Below are 12232 nucleotides of genomic sequence, written 5' to 3'. Positions count from 1 at the left end.
GTCTCAGGGACACGGGTTCCTCACCTCTCCGCTCCTCCTTCTGGACACAGAGCCTGGACTCTGAGCCATAGCCCCTCATGGTGCAAGATGGCTGCCACAGCCCCGGGAAACACAGGAGCCACAGGAGGCCAAAGAAGTGGGTCACGTTCTGCATCATGTCTCTTTCAGTGAGAAAGCCTTTCCCAAAAGCTCACGCCGACATCTCCTTAAGCGCTTGTCCATGGCGCACCCAGTGCCCCCCTTCTAGACACCAGGATATTATCCTAGACCTCCCCCTCTCCTTTATTTCCTTATTCTCTATGACCTATCCGTTCTGGTCTTAAGTAATCTGTCCCCGACCCTCAATCCCTGTGTTTCCTACATTAATTCAGATCCTCATGAACTCTCCCTGTTCCCCCTGCTTCCAGTTTATCTTCCACAAAGCCACTGACGTGATCTTCTAAAACACAGATCTCGTCATGTCACTCTCCTGCTTAAAACCCTTCAGTGGTTCTTAATCACATATACAATTAAACTTCAAAGGTTTTTTTTTTTAGCTATAGAAATTACCTCTCCCCTCTTAAAAAAACAAAACAAAACAGACAGAAAGAACATGCAGCAGTTCAATAAAGCTAACAATGGATGTAGCGCTGCTGTGGCTGAAATGGGGGTGGGGAAACGGCTTATAGCTCATCCAGGTGGATCCCTTCACCTCCCTCACATGGAGACCCCAAAGCCTCTTCTGGATCCCGTGTTGTACGGGCAAATGGAAATGCCTAGCAGGCAGTTGATATGGACCTCAGGAGTGTCAACCAGGCTAGCGGTGTAGGTGAGATGGTGGTGGAAGCAAAGGTCAGGGCCATGATCTCTCGAAGTGCACAGAGCGAGAAGGGAAGAGGGCCTCTAAGAGACACAACTCCAAGAGTTGAACTGATATAATGCCCCCAAGTCATGTAACATCCAGTAACGCAGTGTCTCCATTTCACCTTTCAAACTCCAAGAGTGTGCCTTATAGGAGAATCTGTGCTCTCATCGTGATAGACAGGTTAACACAATCAGATGTTTGAGGACGAAGTGAGGATGCTTGAAGACCAAAATGCAACTAATATCAAAAACTGAGAAGAATGATTTCTAATCATATGAATTGTCCATCTTGTGCTTACATTTTCATTCTTACAGCTTTTTTTAAGGCGAAAGATTTGCAGTTTGCTTTGATAATCCTGAGATTAGTCTTTTCTCCTTTCACAAGGCTTTTCACGTCAGACATCGTGAGTTAACCAACATTTCCTGTGTTTCCATTTCTGATCAAGGCACTTTTGAGTTAACCAGGCTTTAGAATGGAATTTCCAATAGAACTATAATAGCTGAAAATGCTAATTACTCTCCCCGCTCTTGATATCAATCTGTGTTTATTCTTTATGTCTATTTAAGAATTCAGTCTTTTTTGTCATTCTGTGCAGATAAAAAGCAGTTTGCATTCTGTTATTGAATATGACCTTCTTAATGAGGAGGTTAAATATTAATGAAGACTAATTGATGAATAATTTTAACAAGGAAAGGCATTATCGGTTTGAAGCCAGAGCTTAATGGGTTGTGCGTTTCAGCAGGTATTTGCATACTCAGTGACACTGTCAGAAAGGGGGAGAGGAGAAAGGAGAGGGGCTGGACAGAGGGCACCGGGCAGGTAATAAGGGCTGCCTCCAACTAGACCTGACTGTGCAGCTCTCCTTGCTTTTATCCATTCTCATTCCATGAGGAGTCTGAGGAGAGAGAGCTTGTTCTTTTGTGTCTTGTGTGGGCTCCAGGCAAAGAGCTTTTCCCTCTTGCTTCCCTCTGACTCTGACCACCCCAATCCCCCACTGCCTGTCAACATAGACCTCATTTCTGTCCTCACATTGGATTTTCCTGCCTCTGCCTTTACAGTCCGCCCCCATCACACCCTGGCGCTGACCTGTTTCTGGCCGCTGGTCTTTGCTGTCAGACTTCATATAGGCTAGTTTGTATAGGCTGCTCCCCACTGCTCCCCATGGCTCCATAGGACCTGGTTGTTGGCATCTGTCACTTACTGGCCCTTCCAGGCCCTCCTGCTTGAAGAACCCACCTGACCCCCATCCTTCCCACTTTCAACAGGGATTTTACAGAAACTCAGCACCAAAAAGAAGCAGAAAATAAATATCAATTGTCTGAAGCTTCAAGCCGATTTTGATTCTCTCCGAATCCTTTTAAGTGTGATATGCATTTAAATCAAGAGTAGCAGAGACAACAATGATTTGGGAAAATGATAATGTTATCCTAGCCTATTTCAGTGAGACTCCAACATGGTTAAGAAAATTGACTGTCAGATCTGATCAGTGTTGTTGAAGTGAACAGCTGTCATTCTCGGAGTGGCTGGAGTCAAATTGTCACCCAGCAGGAGCAGTTTTAATGACTGAAGAACCAGTAACCACGAGAAGCAGCCTAACCTCAAAGCACCGCTGACCTCCTGTATTGCCTCTCTCTCCTGTTTTGCAGGCACAACGTGTTTGATTGCTCTGTTGTCAGATAAAGACCTCACCGTGGCCAATGTGGGTGACTCGCGTGGGGTGCTGTGTGACAAGGATGGGAATGCCATTCCTTTGTCTCATGATCACAAGCCGTACCAGCTGAAGGAAAGGAAGAGGATAAAGAGAGCCGGTGAGTTTGTGAATGCCCCCGAGGACTTTGTGCTGTCTTGTTCAAGTGGACACGGTGGCTTGCTGGGAGAGCCCCTGGGGGAGAAGATGTTCCTTTACCCAGTGATGAGTAGATCAGTACAGAGGCTGCTGCTGAGGCAGCTGGGACTGGACTTTGTAACATTTCCTATCAAATGAGTGGCCACTGAATTTGCCCTTCTTCGTGGCCACAGATTCCAAAAGAGCCCAAAAAAAGCCCTTAGTTTAAAGGCTAATGAGACCTTTGGGCCCCTCTTGCCATACCCCGCTTCTCTCCAGCCGTGCCAAACTACTAACCACCAAATGAACCATGGAGCTGATACCTCTGTGCCTTTGCAAGTGTTGTCCACACCATCTAGTGGGTAACAACGACCTTGTCCTTTAAGACTTGGTTTAAGAGTGTCCTTTTGGCAGCCTTCCCTGTCCCACCCCATCAGTCCTTCCCCAGCATCCTATGTGGACCTCTTGGGTCACCTTTCACAATGTGTGGACATACCTGGCCCTCTTATCTGTCTTGCCTTCCTGACCATGAGTTCTTTGAGGCAGGAACTTGGTCTGTTCCTCTCTATACTCCCATCACTGAGCTCAGTGCCTAATATAAGTACATATTTCAGTTCGGGGAGGGGGAGAATCCCTTTTTCACTTTTTCAACATCTAGGGGCTGGGGGTACAAACTAACATCTTGGAATTGAGAAACAGGTAGGGAACGTAGTAGACAAACAGACATTAATAATAAATAAGTAAAAATAGGTAAATTATCTAGTATATTACAAGGTGATAACTGCTATGGAGAGACACAAAGCAGGTTAGGGAATGGGGAGTGTCACGGGGTGGTCAGCATAGGCCTCACTAAGGTGACATTGGGACGAAGACTTGAAGGAATATTATCAGTTGATGATTACATTTTCATAGTCAATTTGGGGGGGATTCTTTTCTACCCATGCAGGGGAGGAGCCCTTCCCTCCCCAGACTGACAACCACAGCATGTAACCTCTGTGTCGCATGCTAAGCTGCAGGCCCAGCTGCCGAGGGAGCTCAGGTACCCTGGGTCTCAGCCCAAGAAGGGCCCCTGCTGCTTGGGGGAATCTACAGGTTGACCCTCAATGTCTACACATCAGCTTCTGCCCAGAACCTAATCAACATTTGAGTTTTCACAGTAGGAAGCTATACTGTTGAGTCCAAAAGCGTTGAATTTTATTACAACCTCCTGCTTCAGTGACTGCTTGAGATGCAGAATAATTTTTAATGAAAGCTTTGGTCAGGTTTTCTGTTGATGGGATGGAACAGTGTTTTAAGAGCATCTCTCGAGCTTTGACGAGCTCCCCTCCTCACGAAGACAGTGTCTCAGTCCACTGTGACCCCGGACTTAGGATACAGTCAGCGTGCTCTTGAGGAAGCACAGGCAGGGATGTGTATACGGTACAGGTGGAGATGCCACCTTAGCATCCAACCCTCTCTTCTGAAATGTCAACCCATTTTATCCTCTCTCCTCTTCCCTGCCATACCCATCCACCCTCCCCCGCCCCCGCAGTGATTATAGTAGCAAATTCTGACAGCATCTCCAAGGGGGTTAATCTCACCTGTTGTGTCAAGGGTGTATTTTACATCAGGGCTTAATGAACAACGATTGGTTTTCTTATCTTTATGTGTGTTTTCTCTGACCTCAGCCTTCCCTTCTGGACATCTCTCCCTCTCCTGTTTTGTGTGACAGTACGCTGCAACCAGTCTAGGCCAAATACACGTTGGTCTTTCTGTCTCCATTCCTTAAGCTGTTTCCACAACAACAGTGATGTCAGCTGCCATTTACTGTGTGCTCGCTCTGTGCTGGGAGCTAAGCTGAGCGCTTTACATATACTTTCTCTTTCCCTGCCTTACGAGGTGGATAATGTTATCCTCATTTAACAACCAAGGAAGTGGAGCCTCAGAGAGGCTAGTGAGCCCAAGGACACACAGCTAGTGAATGGTGAGACCAGAATTGAGACCCAGGACAGTGACTCCAGAGCCTATGCTCTTGCCCAGGAGACCACGCTTCCTGGAATGTTCTCATACATCCCTGCCCATGGAAGTCCTACCCATCGTTCAAAGCCCAGCTTTAATGTTCGCTCCTCCCTGATTATCACAACCAGAAATCTTCGCTCCCTCCTCCCCATCTGCCTACAGCATTTAGCAGGTGCTAGTCTCTCCCTGAAGAAATACTGCTTTGTGCTTGTAGCTGTTGATACAGGTGGCTTTTCCCTCCTGCCAGGCTGTCTACTTCTTTATAGAAAGGTCTGGATCTTGTCTAACTTTATAGCCTGCAAATTGCCCTGCATGGAATATATATTTAATAAATATCTGACAAATAATATGCGAATGGACAAAGTTCTAGCTCCCTTAAAGAAAAAATAATAATAGATAATACTGAATGCATGTTACATGCAGGCACTGTGCCAGGTGATTAATACAGAATAACTGACTCCTTTATTTCTCACAACTCCTCAGTGGAATAGGTACTGTTATTGTCCCAATTTTGGAACCAAGGAAACCAAGGATCAGAAAGAGTTTCTCATCCAAAGTCACACAAAGCTAAAAGTAACAGAGCCAGGAATCAAATCCAAGCAGTCTGACCTGAGAGCCTGAGCCTTTAACAACTGTGCTAAAATACACCATTCTTTAATCCTGATTCTATTTGGGGAGGTGTTTTGAGATATAGGCACACCCAAGGGCAGCCTCAAGCTAATGATGGATCCCAGTGGTTTTCTCTGGTACCATCCACCTGCCTTTCAGTGCTGTTTTGCTGCTGTCCCTGGATCCCCACCCTAGAGCTCCCTACTGTCAGTCACTGAGCTGCCAAGGTGTCCTTAAGTTAAAACTGATGCCCTCACCCGTCCATACCTCCTACCCTCAATATTCTTATTAATTTGGTCTTGAAGGCTTTTAAGATACCAAGGATGAGGGCCTGAGGATCTACCCGTAGAGCGTCAAACCTCAAGCCATGCAGAGGAACGCTGTTCCCTCCTGGTAGCGCCAAGGTGGGGTGAAGAGAGCACATAGGTCACATGCAGTAGGTCAGCCCTTTGCAGATGCACGCGGACCGCACCCGGGGTGTGAGAGAGCAGCTGGTCAAGCTAATGGGCTCATTCTATCTTTCCAGGTGGTTTCATCAGTTTCAATGGCTCCTGGAGGGTCCAGGGAATCCTGGCCATGTCTCGATCCCTGGGGGATTATCCGCTGAAAAATCTCAACGTGGTCATCCCAGACCCAGATATCCTGACCTTTGACCTGGACAAGCTCCAGCCCGAGTTCATGATCTTGGCATCAGATGGCCTCTGGGATGCTTTCAGCAATGAAGAAGCTGTTCGATTCATCAAGGACCGCTTGGATGAACCTCACTTTGGGGCCAAGAGCATAGTTTTACAGTCATTTTACAGAGGCTGCCCTGACAACATAACAGTCATGGTGGTGAAGTTCAGGAATAGCAGCAAAACAGAAGAGCAGTGAACCCTTTGGGGTTGCAGCTGCCTTAGACTAAAGGACTTTCAACACACTGGTCTCTTTTAATGTAGTGAAAGGTGTGGGAGTTACAGTTAGGATCATCCATCCCAGACATGGGGTTCCCCATCCCCGGCCGTCTTAGGTCTATGTGCCGTGATGAACAGAGGGTACCCTTGGCCAATGTAGTTGAGAGGCTGGAAAATGGTTTCTTCGTGTTTTCCCAACTCTTTCATCCAATGTTCAAAATATATAAATATATAGCTGTAGAGTCACATGTATGAAGTGAATGGCATATGTGCCATATATTCTCCTTTTACGATTGTTTTCAAGATCCTTACAGGGCCCTCCAGGCATCAGACTTTGTGTCCTCTCATTGGAGCAGTGAGTCAGGGCCGATGTGGCCACACCCTTTGCTGAGAGGGGCAGAGCTGTCCTGAGAATGCTTTGTCCTCCTGAGCCCAGGTTTTCTGCCCTGCAGCAGCCCTGCAGAAACAGATTCGGAAATGGTTCATTATTCCGTGGCTGCTGTTGGAGGCTGAGGGACGTGGGGAGGATGAGAGCCGCCTGCACGGCAGAAGTAACCTTCTTCCCTCGCTTTCTTTATTAGTTAAATAGACTTTGTGTACCACCTGACCAGTCTTTGTGTGTTTATCCTAATCATGCATGACCTTAATCTTTGGCCTACACCTTACCTAATGTAATAGGCAGCTGTAAAACTTTACCACCAGACACCATGATTTTTTTACATTACCAAGTGAAAAAAGCAAATCACAGTACCATAATTCCTTCCACCTTTAAGGGTAGATAGAGGAAACCATGGCCGAATAAGTCACAGCGCCCTTTGGGAGGTCTGCTATTTGCATTCAGAGAGAACGCTGGTGAGGTTGCCATCTCGAATCGAGCTCCAGCTGCCCAGTTTTGTGCATTTTTTCCTCTCCTGTTCTAGTAGCTTTCAGGTGTCTCTGAAGCAGCGTTCTGAGAAGCAGCGGTGTAGAACTGCATGTGTGCTCCCTGAAGCCGAGTACAGAGTTCGCAGCCAAGTTCTGGAATTTGGTGGTAAACTACTGGGATGTGCTTCTGCTAGACAGTGGAAAGGCAGCAGTCTTTAACACTTGGTTGCAAACCACTGAGTTATTTTTGCGGCCAGACTTGCTGCTTTTCATTTCTTATCACCAAAGTCACATTTCCAATCTCAGTATTTTATAAGTTAATTACAGAAAATGCTGGGTCATCCTGTTTCCCTGGCTGAGGGGCTCAAACAGCCAAACAAGATTTTCATTGCATCCCCACCCCTCTGTGTCTGAAATGCCAGGGCGTCCACCTGGTTTTGTCCTTCCAGAGTGAGCATTTGCCTTTATAGCTTCTCAAAGGCCCCATTCACTGGCCACCTCCTGCCCACGATGCCGCTTCCCTGCCTTCTTCAGCTGTGGAGCTTTCCTGAAGCGGGTTCTAGGAGTGAACTCAGGAGGATGAAAAGATTCCCTTGTGGCTGCCAAGGACTGTAATCTGTCTGGATTCCTCTAAGCACTTAACCTTTCTTTGACTGAAAGAATTAATAGTGGTTTCCCAAGAGACGTGCTTACTTTGGTAAACTATAACATTAGAACTTACAATATGAGAATTAGAACCTCGGTTTTTTTTCCTTCTTTTTTTTTAAGCCATAGAATGTTCTAGTACAAAATACCTGCCACCATGTTAGATTGGAGTACCTGCCTATTGAGAGACACTGAACATTTGGATGTGTGTATTTGAGGCGGGGGTTGGGAAGGGAATGTGGGAAACATGCAGGTTGTGATCAGTGATGGGACAGTCAGGCCAGGTGGCCTGAGTTTGCATGGTGATTTTAGGACGTTCTGATTCTGGAGAGTTACCAAAGCCCACCCTCTAACCGGAGTCCAGGAATAAGCAGTGTCAGCGTATTACGGTATGCAGTTAATTTTCCTTTTTTACTTTTAACTTAACCCCAAATTCATAATAACGATGGAAAGACATTTTTAAATTCTATGATCATTGTGATTGTCTAAAATGAAAACGGTATTACTGTTTTGGTGAAGATGAAGGAGAAAAGCGACTAAGTTAGTAAATTAGTGTTTATTTGCCCTGCAAAATGTCTTACTAGACGGTGCTGAGTGCAGGAGTGCATGGCTTTCCCTCTGAGGTTCACAAGGCATCTTCTAAACTTTGCTTTGTAGAATTAATTCATTTCTGACTTTAATCAAGTAGTGCGTGTATTTTTTACTCCCTTTCTGCCTCTTTTTCTCCCACTTTGGCTTGTAGATTCTTGAAAAACAGAAGTTCTAGGCAAAATAGTAGCAGTTTGATTAATAGTTATGTCTCAAATCAGGCTACTTTGTTCCCTTCCCCATCCTCTTGGAGCTCTCTCTCCCTGAGCCGCCTCCAGCTGTCGGGGGTCTGCAGACATCACCCGGCATGCCCTGTGGCTCACCGGCCAGCCACTCCCATTTTCCAGGGACAGGGAAGGTTGAGTCTAGTTAGGGAAATTGATTTGAGAAGTTTGCATGTGAAGCTTCCCTAAACAGCACTGCCAAAGCTTTGGAATTGTCACCCAGACCCCCTAGCCTGAGTTCGCATTGCCAATAGCCCCCATGGTGCCAAATTTTGGAATGGTTTTATAGTCTTTTAGAAATGAAGCTGGGAACCAATGATCATGTGCTTATGAGCCCCCAGCAAGATGCCAAGCCCAGGTCTTCATTAATGCACTGCTCTCCCGCTGCTCCACTGGCAATTTGTACTCTTCAAATGGGTTGGGATTGGGGGGTGGGGGGAGAGACAGGGAAACTGTTTTTTTTAATTCACTGTATTTGCAATTCTCTAATAAAAGGAATAAATAATACTTATATGGAAAACTCCAAAGCTAGTTCCCAAGACCGGCATTTATTTCACATGACGAACTTGCCCAAGGCACTTAACTCTGAGGTCGCTGTTCTAATGCAACATGACTGTACATCTTACTGGTAACCAGTGGCTACATTGTATTCCTTGCCTTGGACTGAAGGCATTGGGCTCTAGAATCTTGTCTATGTGGTAAGAGTATTACAGAGTGTTTTATAGAGTGATGGAGCATATGTGATCTGGATAATTTAAAACAGGTCTTATTTCATACAGCCGTGATGATTTCAAGTCCATGAACATTTTGTGCAAACAGGATTGCATGAGTGATGGCATCATCAACACTTTTGAAGTGATCCTAGGAAGCTGATTACACGATTGAATTGGATCGCTAGGATATCTGGGAATACATGAGGGATTCACAAAGGGAGTGATCGCTTTTTCCTTTGCCAGGTATATTTGATTTTCCTGACATTTTCCCCCCCGAGTTGTTGCCAGATCTAACTCTCTTGCAACTGGGAACACAAAAACTTTAGAAAGGGCAACATTTCATTGTACACTTGTAAGTATAGGAATTCATACTCTGGATAAGGTTTTATTTTCCAATGACCTCAGAAAATTGTTTCCTCCGTTTGACCCATTATTAGACTGATCTTCTCTTAATTTTCCCCCCAAATTACCTTAGCTCATCACACCAGCATTCCTGACCCAGCTCTGCAGAAATGACATGACCATTAGATACCATGCTGGGTCCTATTTAATTGACTCTGGATTAAATCCTTCACATCTAGACTTCTAAGCTAATTAGTTGAACACTGCAGGAGTAATGAGATACAGTGTTCCCCAAAGTGTGCTCCACAGGACACAAGTTCCAAAGATACTGTTCCAAACACGGGGCTCCGAGGTCAAATGAGTTTGGGAAACATACTATCCTAGAAAGTTAGTACATATAAGCACATCAAAGGTTCTAATTTAAATATCCTCCAGGGGAAATAAATAAACACCACAAATGTAATTCCAGTGTTTTCCAGATTAATCTGACCACGCAAACTTTTTTGCGTAACACCTAGTAACACTCCAAGGAGCTCATGTTCCACAGCACCCACTTTGGGAAATTCTGCTAAAAGAAATATTACTGTTTTCTCATTCACTATGACTCTTAGCAGTTGCAGTATAGTTTGCAATTTAGCAGCACTAATTCTTTCACGGAAGAGACTGATTTGTTAGTGAAAGCAGTATTAAGAAATAGTATGATTTAATCTAATTTTATTGATAGCAGAAGCCCAACAATCCTGCTTGAAACTCTAAACGTGGGCTCCTTTCTTTTTACGTGAATAATAAGCAAGAGCCTTGCCATAGCTAGGGATTTCTCAAATTTGTTCCAAGGGCTTTCAGTTGCTTTTTTGAAGTTATCTTTGCTTTCCAGATGGAATCAAAATAAATATTTTTACATTTTATCACTATGTGAGAGTAAAAAAAATATTTAAAATAATAGAAAAGGGAGAATGGCATATTTGGTATTAATTCATTTTTTAAATTCTAACTAGATTTTTAAAAATTATGTATCCATTGTATAATAACGGAAATGTAAGCTATTTACACTTACTCTCTTTTTTTATTCTTTCTGAAATCCCTGTCCCATGTTGTCCCACCTTTCACATTTTATATATATATAATTAAGTTTGGCAAGTTATTTGGAGAGAGAATCCCCAAATCACAGAGGAAGCAAATCTAGTCAAAAATATGGTACAAAGTGAATTTAGGATAAAGTCATTATCTTAAAATTATATCCAATATTTAGGAATACACCCTCCCTCTGGTTGTTATCCAAAATAGTATAAAACAGAAAGTAAAATCACTTAGACTAGGTGGCAGATTGCAAAGGGCAAGTGACAGTTGACACTATAAGGCTTCCGTTAGATATGTGACTCTAAACTTGTTTTCTAGTATATAAATTTATTTTCTAATTCTTAATAATGTTGATGCTTTGTCCATTATTTTTTATTTTTACTACTGTTAAGCTGCAAACTGTTTAACCAAGGGTTGATTATGATCATGTTTATGTGTTTAGTAGTAACCACACCATCATTTGTACAATCATTTCAGTAAATACAAGTTAAGGACTTAGAAGAAAACATGTAGTAACTGTTCATTTTAGCAGATCATTATAAGCATTTGCACAATTCAAAACTCCACCAAAAAGCAAGCAAGTAGCAAAAGTGTAGATTACATTGAGAGATGTGGTTCCATTTACTCTAGAAATCCTATAATCTGGCATTATAATCCCCTCTGACATTTGCCAAATCCAAATTAATCTCAAAACCTCCAAGGACCAGAGTTCCTAGCTTTGAGCACAAGTAGAGTACTGTGAGGGCTCCAATGGCAGATTGTGGTTGGGAGGAGGGTTAGGGGGCAGGGCAGTCTGCCTGGGTCTCTGCCTCCATAGGAAAGGGCCCATGTTTCAGCCACACTCTCCCATCACCTTTTGTCATGAAGAAATTCAGAGGTTAAGTGTGATGTCATGCAGTATCTCAACATATTGCTGTATTAATTAGACAATGCATAATTTAAAATGTGTTCGTGCAGAAACAAAGATAGAAGTAATAGTCAAGGCATTGGGGGAGGCGGGGGATGGAGAAAACCTTTAGGATACTCAGACATTAAAAACATAAAAAGTAGGTTATCAAAAATTTAATTATTAGACTTTTACCTGCATAGGTTTATTTAATAGCAATTGCTGACACCTGCACATACATCTGTAGAAGGCAGTTTTCCCCACTTTTCACCTATTGAGGTGCAAGGCTTCCCATTCAGAGTATTGGCTAATGCTTTGCTTACATGTTAACAAACACAATTCTAAAGCTCCTTTTCTTAGGACTGATGGCACCGGTAGAATAACATTTAAACAAAATAATTTGGAACATTTTTTAATTTAAAAAAATGCAAAATTAATTTCCAGTGAGATCAAAGTCAGAATGTAAAGAAAAACATTCTCAAGGAAATATACAAGACAGGGACTTCCCTGGTGGTCCAGTGGCTAAGACTCCACGCTCCCAATACAGGGGGCCCGGGTTGGATCCCTGGTCAGGGAACTAGGTCCCACATGCCACAACTAAGAGTTTGCATGCCACAATGAAAGATCCCGCACACGGCAACGAAGATCCCATGTGCCACAACCAAGACCCAGTGCAGCCAAATAAATAAATAAAAATAAATTAATTAATTAAAAAAATAAAGTG

The 12232-nt window shown here is 43.8% G+C and overlaps 1 protein-coding gene across 1 annotated transcript in view; it reads left to right on the top strand.

The window, feature by feature from the left end:
* Positions 1-9007, top strand: part of PPM1L (protein phosphatase, Mg2+/Mn2+ dependent 1L) — a 310451-nt gene extending 301444 nt beyond the window's left edge. The window contains exons 3-4 of the mRNA XM_061193485.1: positions 2491-2652; positions 5803-9007. Coding sequence (XP_061049468.1) covers positions 2491-2652; positions 5803-6149 — 509 coding nt within the window. The 3' untranslated portion in view covers positions 6150-9007. The remainder of the gene's footprint in view (positions 1-2490; positions 2653-5802) is intronic.
* Positions 9008-12232: the final 3225 nt, after the last annotated feature.

Source organism: Eubalaena glacialis, chromosome 6 (assembly GCF_028564815.1).
Source record: "Eubalaena glacialis isolate mEubGla1 chromosome 6, mEubGla1.1.hap2.+ XY, whole genome shotgun sequence".
Lineage (NCBI taxonomy): Eukaryota > Metazoa > Chordata > Mammalia > Artiodactyla > Balaenidae > Eubalaena > Eubalaena glacialis.
The sequence above is the reverse complement of the archived record's forward strand: the minus strand, read 5'-3'. Positions and strand labels throughout refer to the sequence as shown.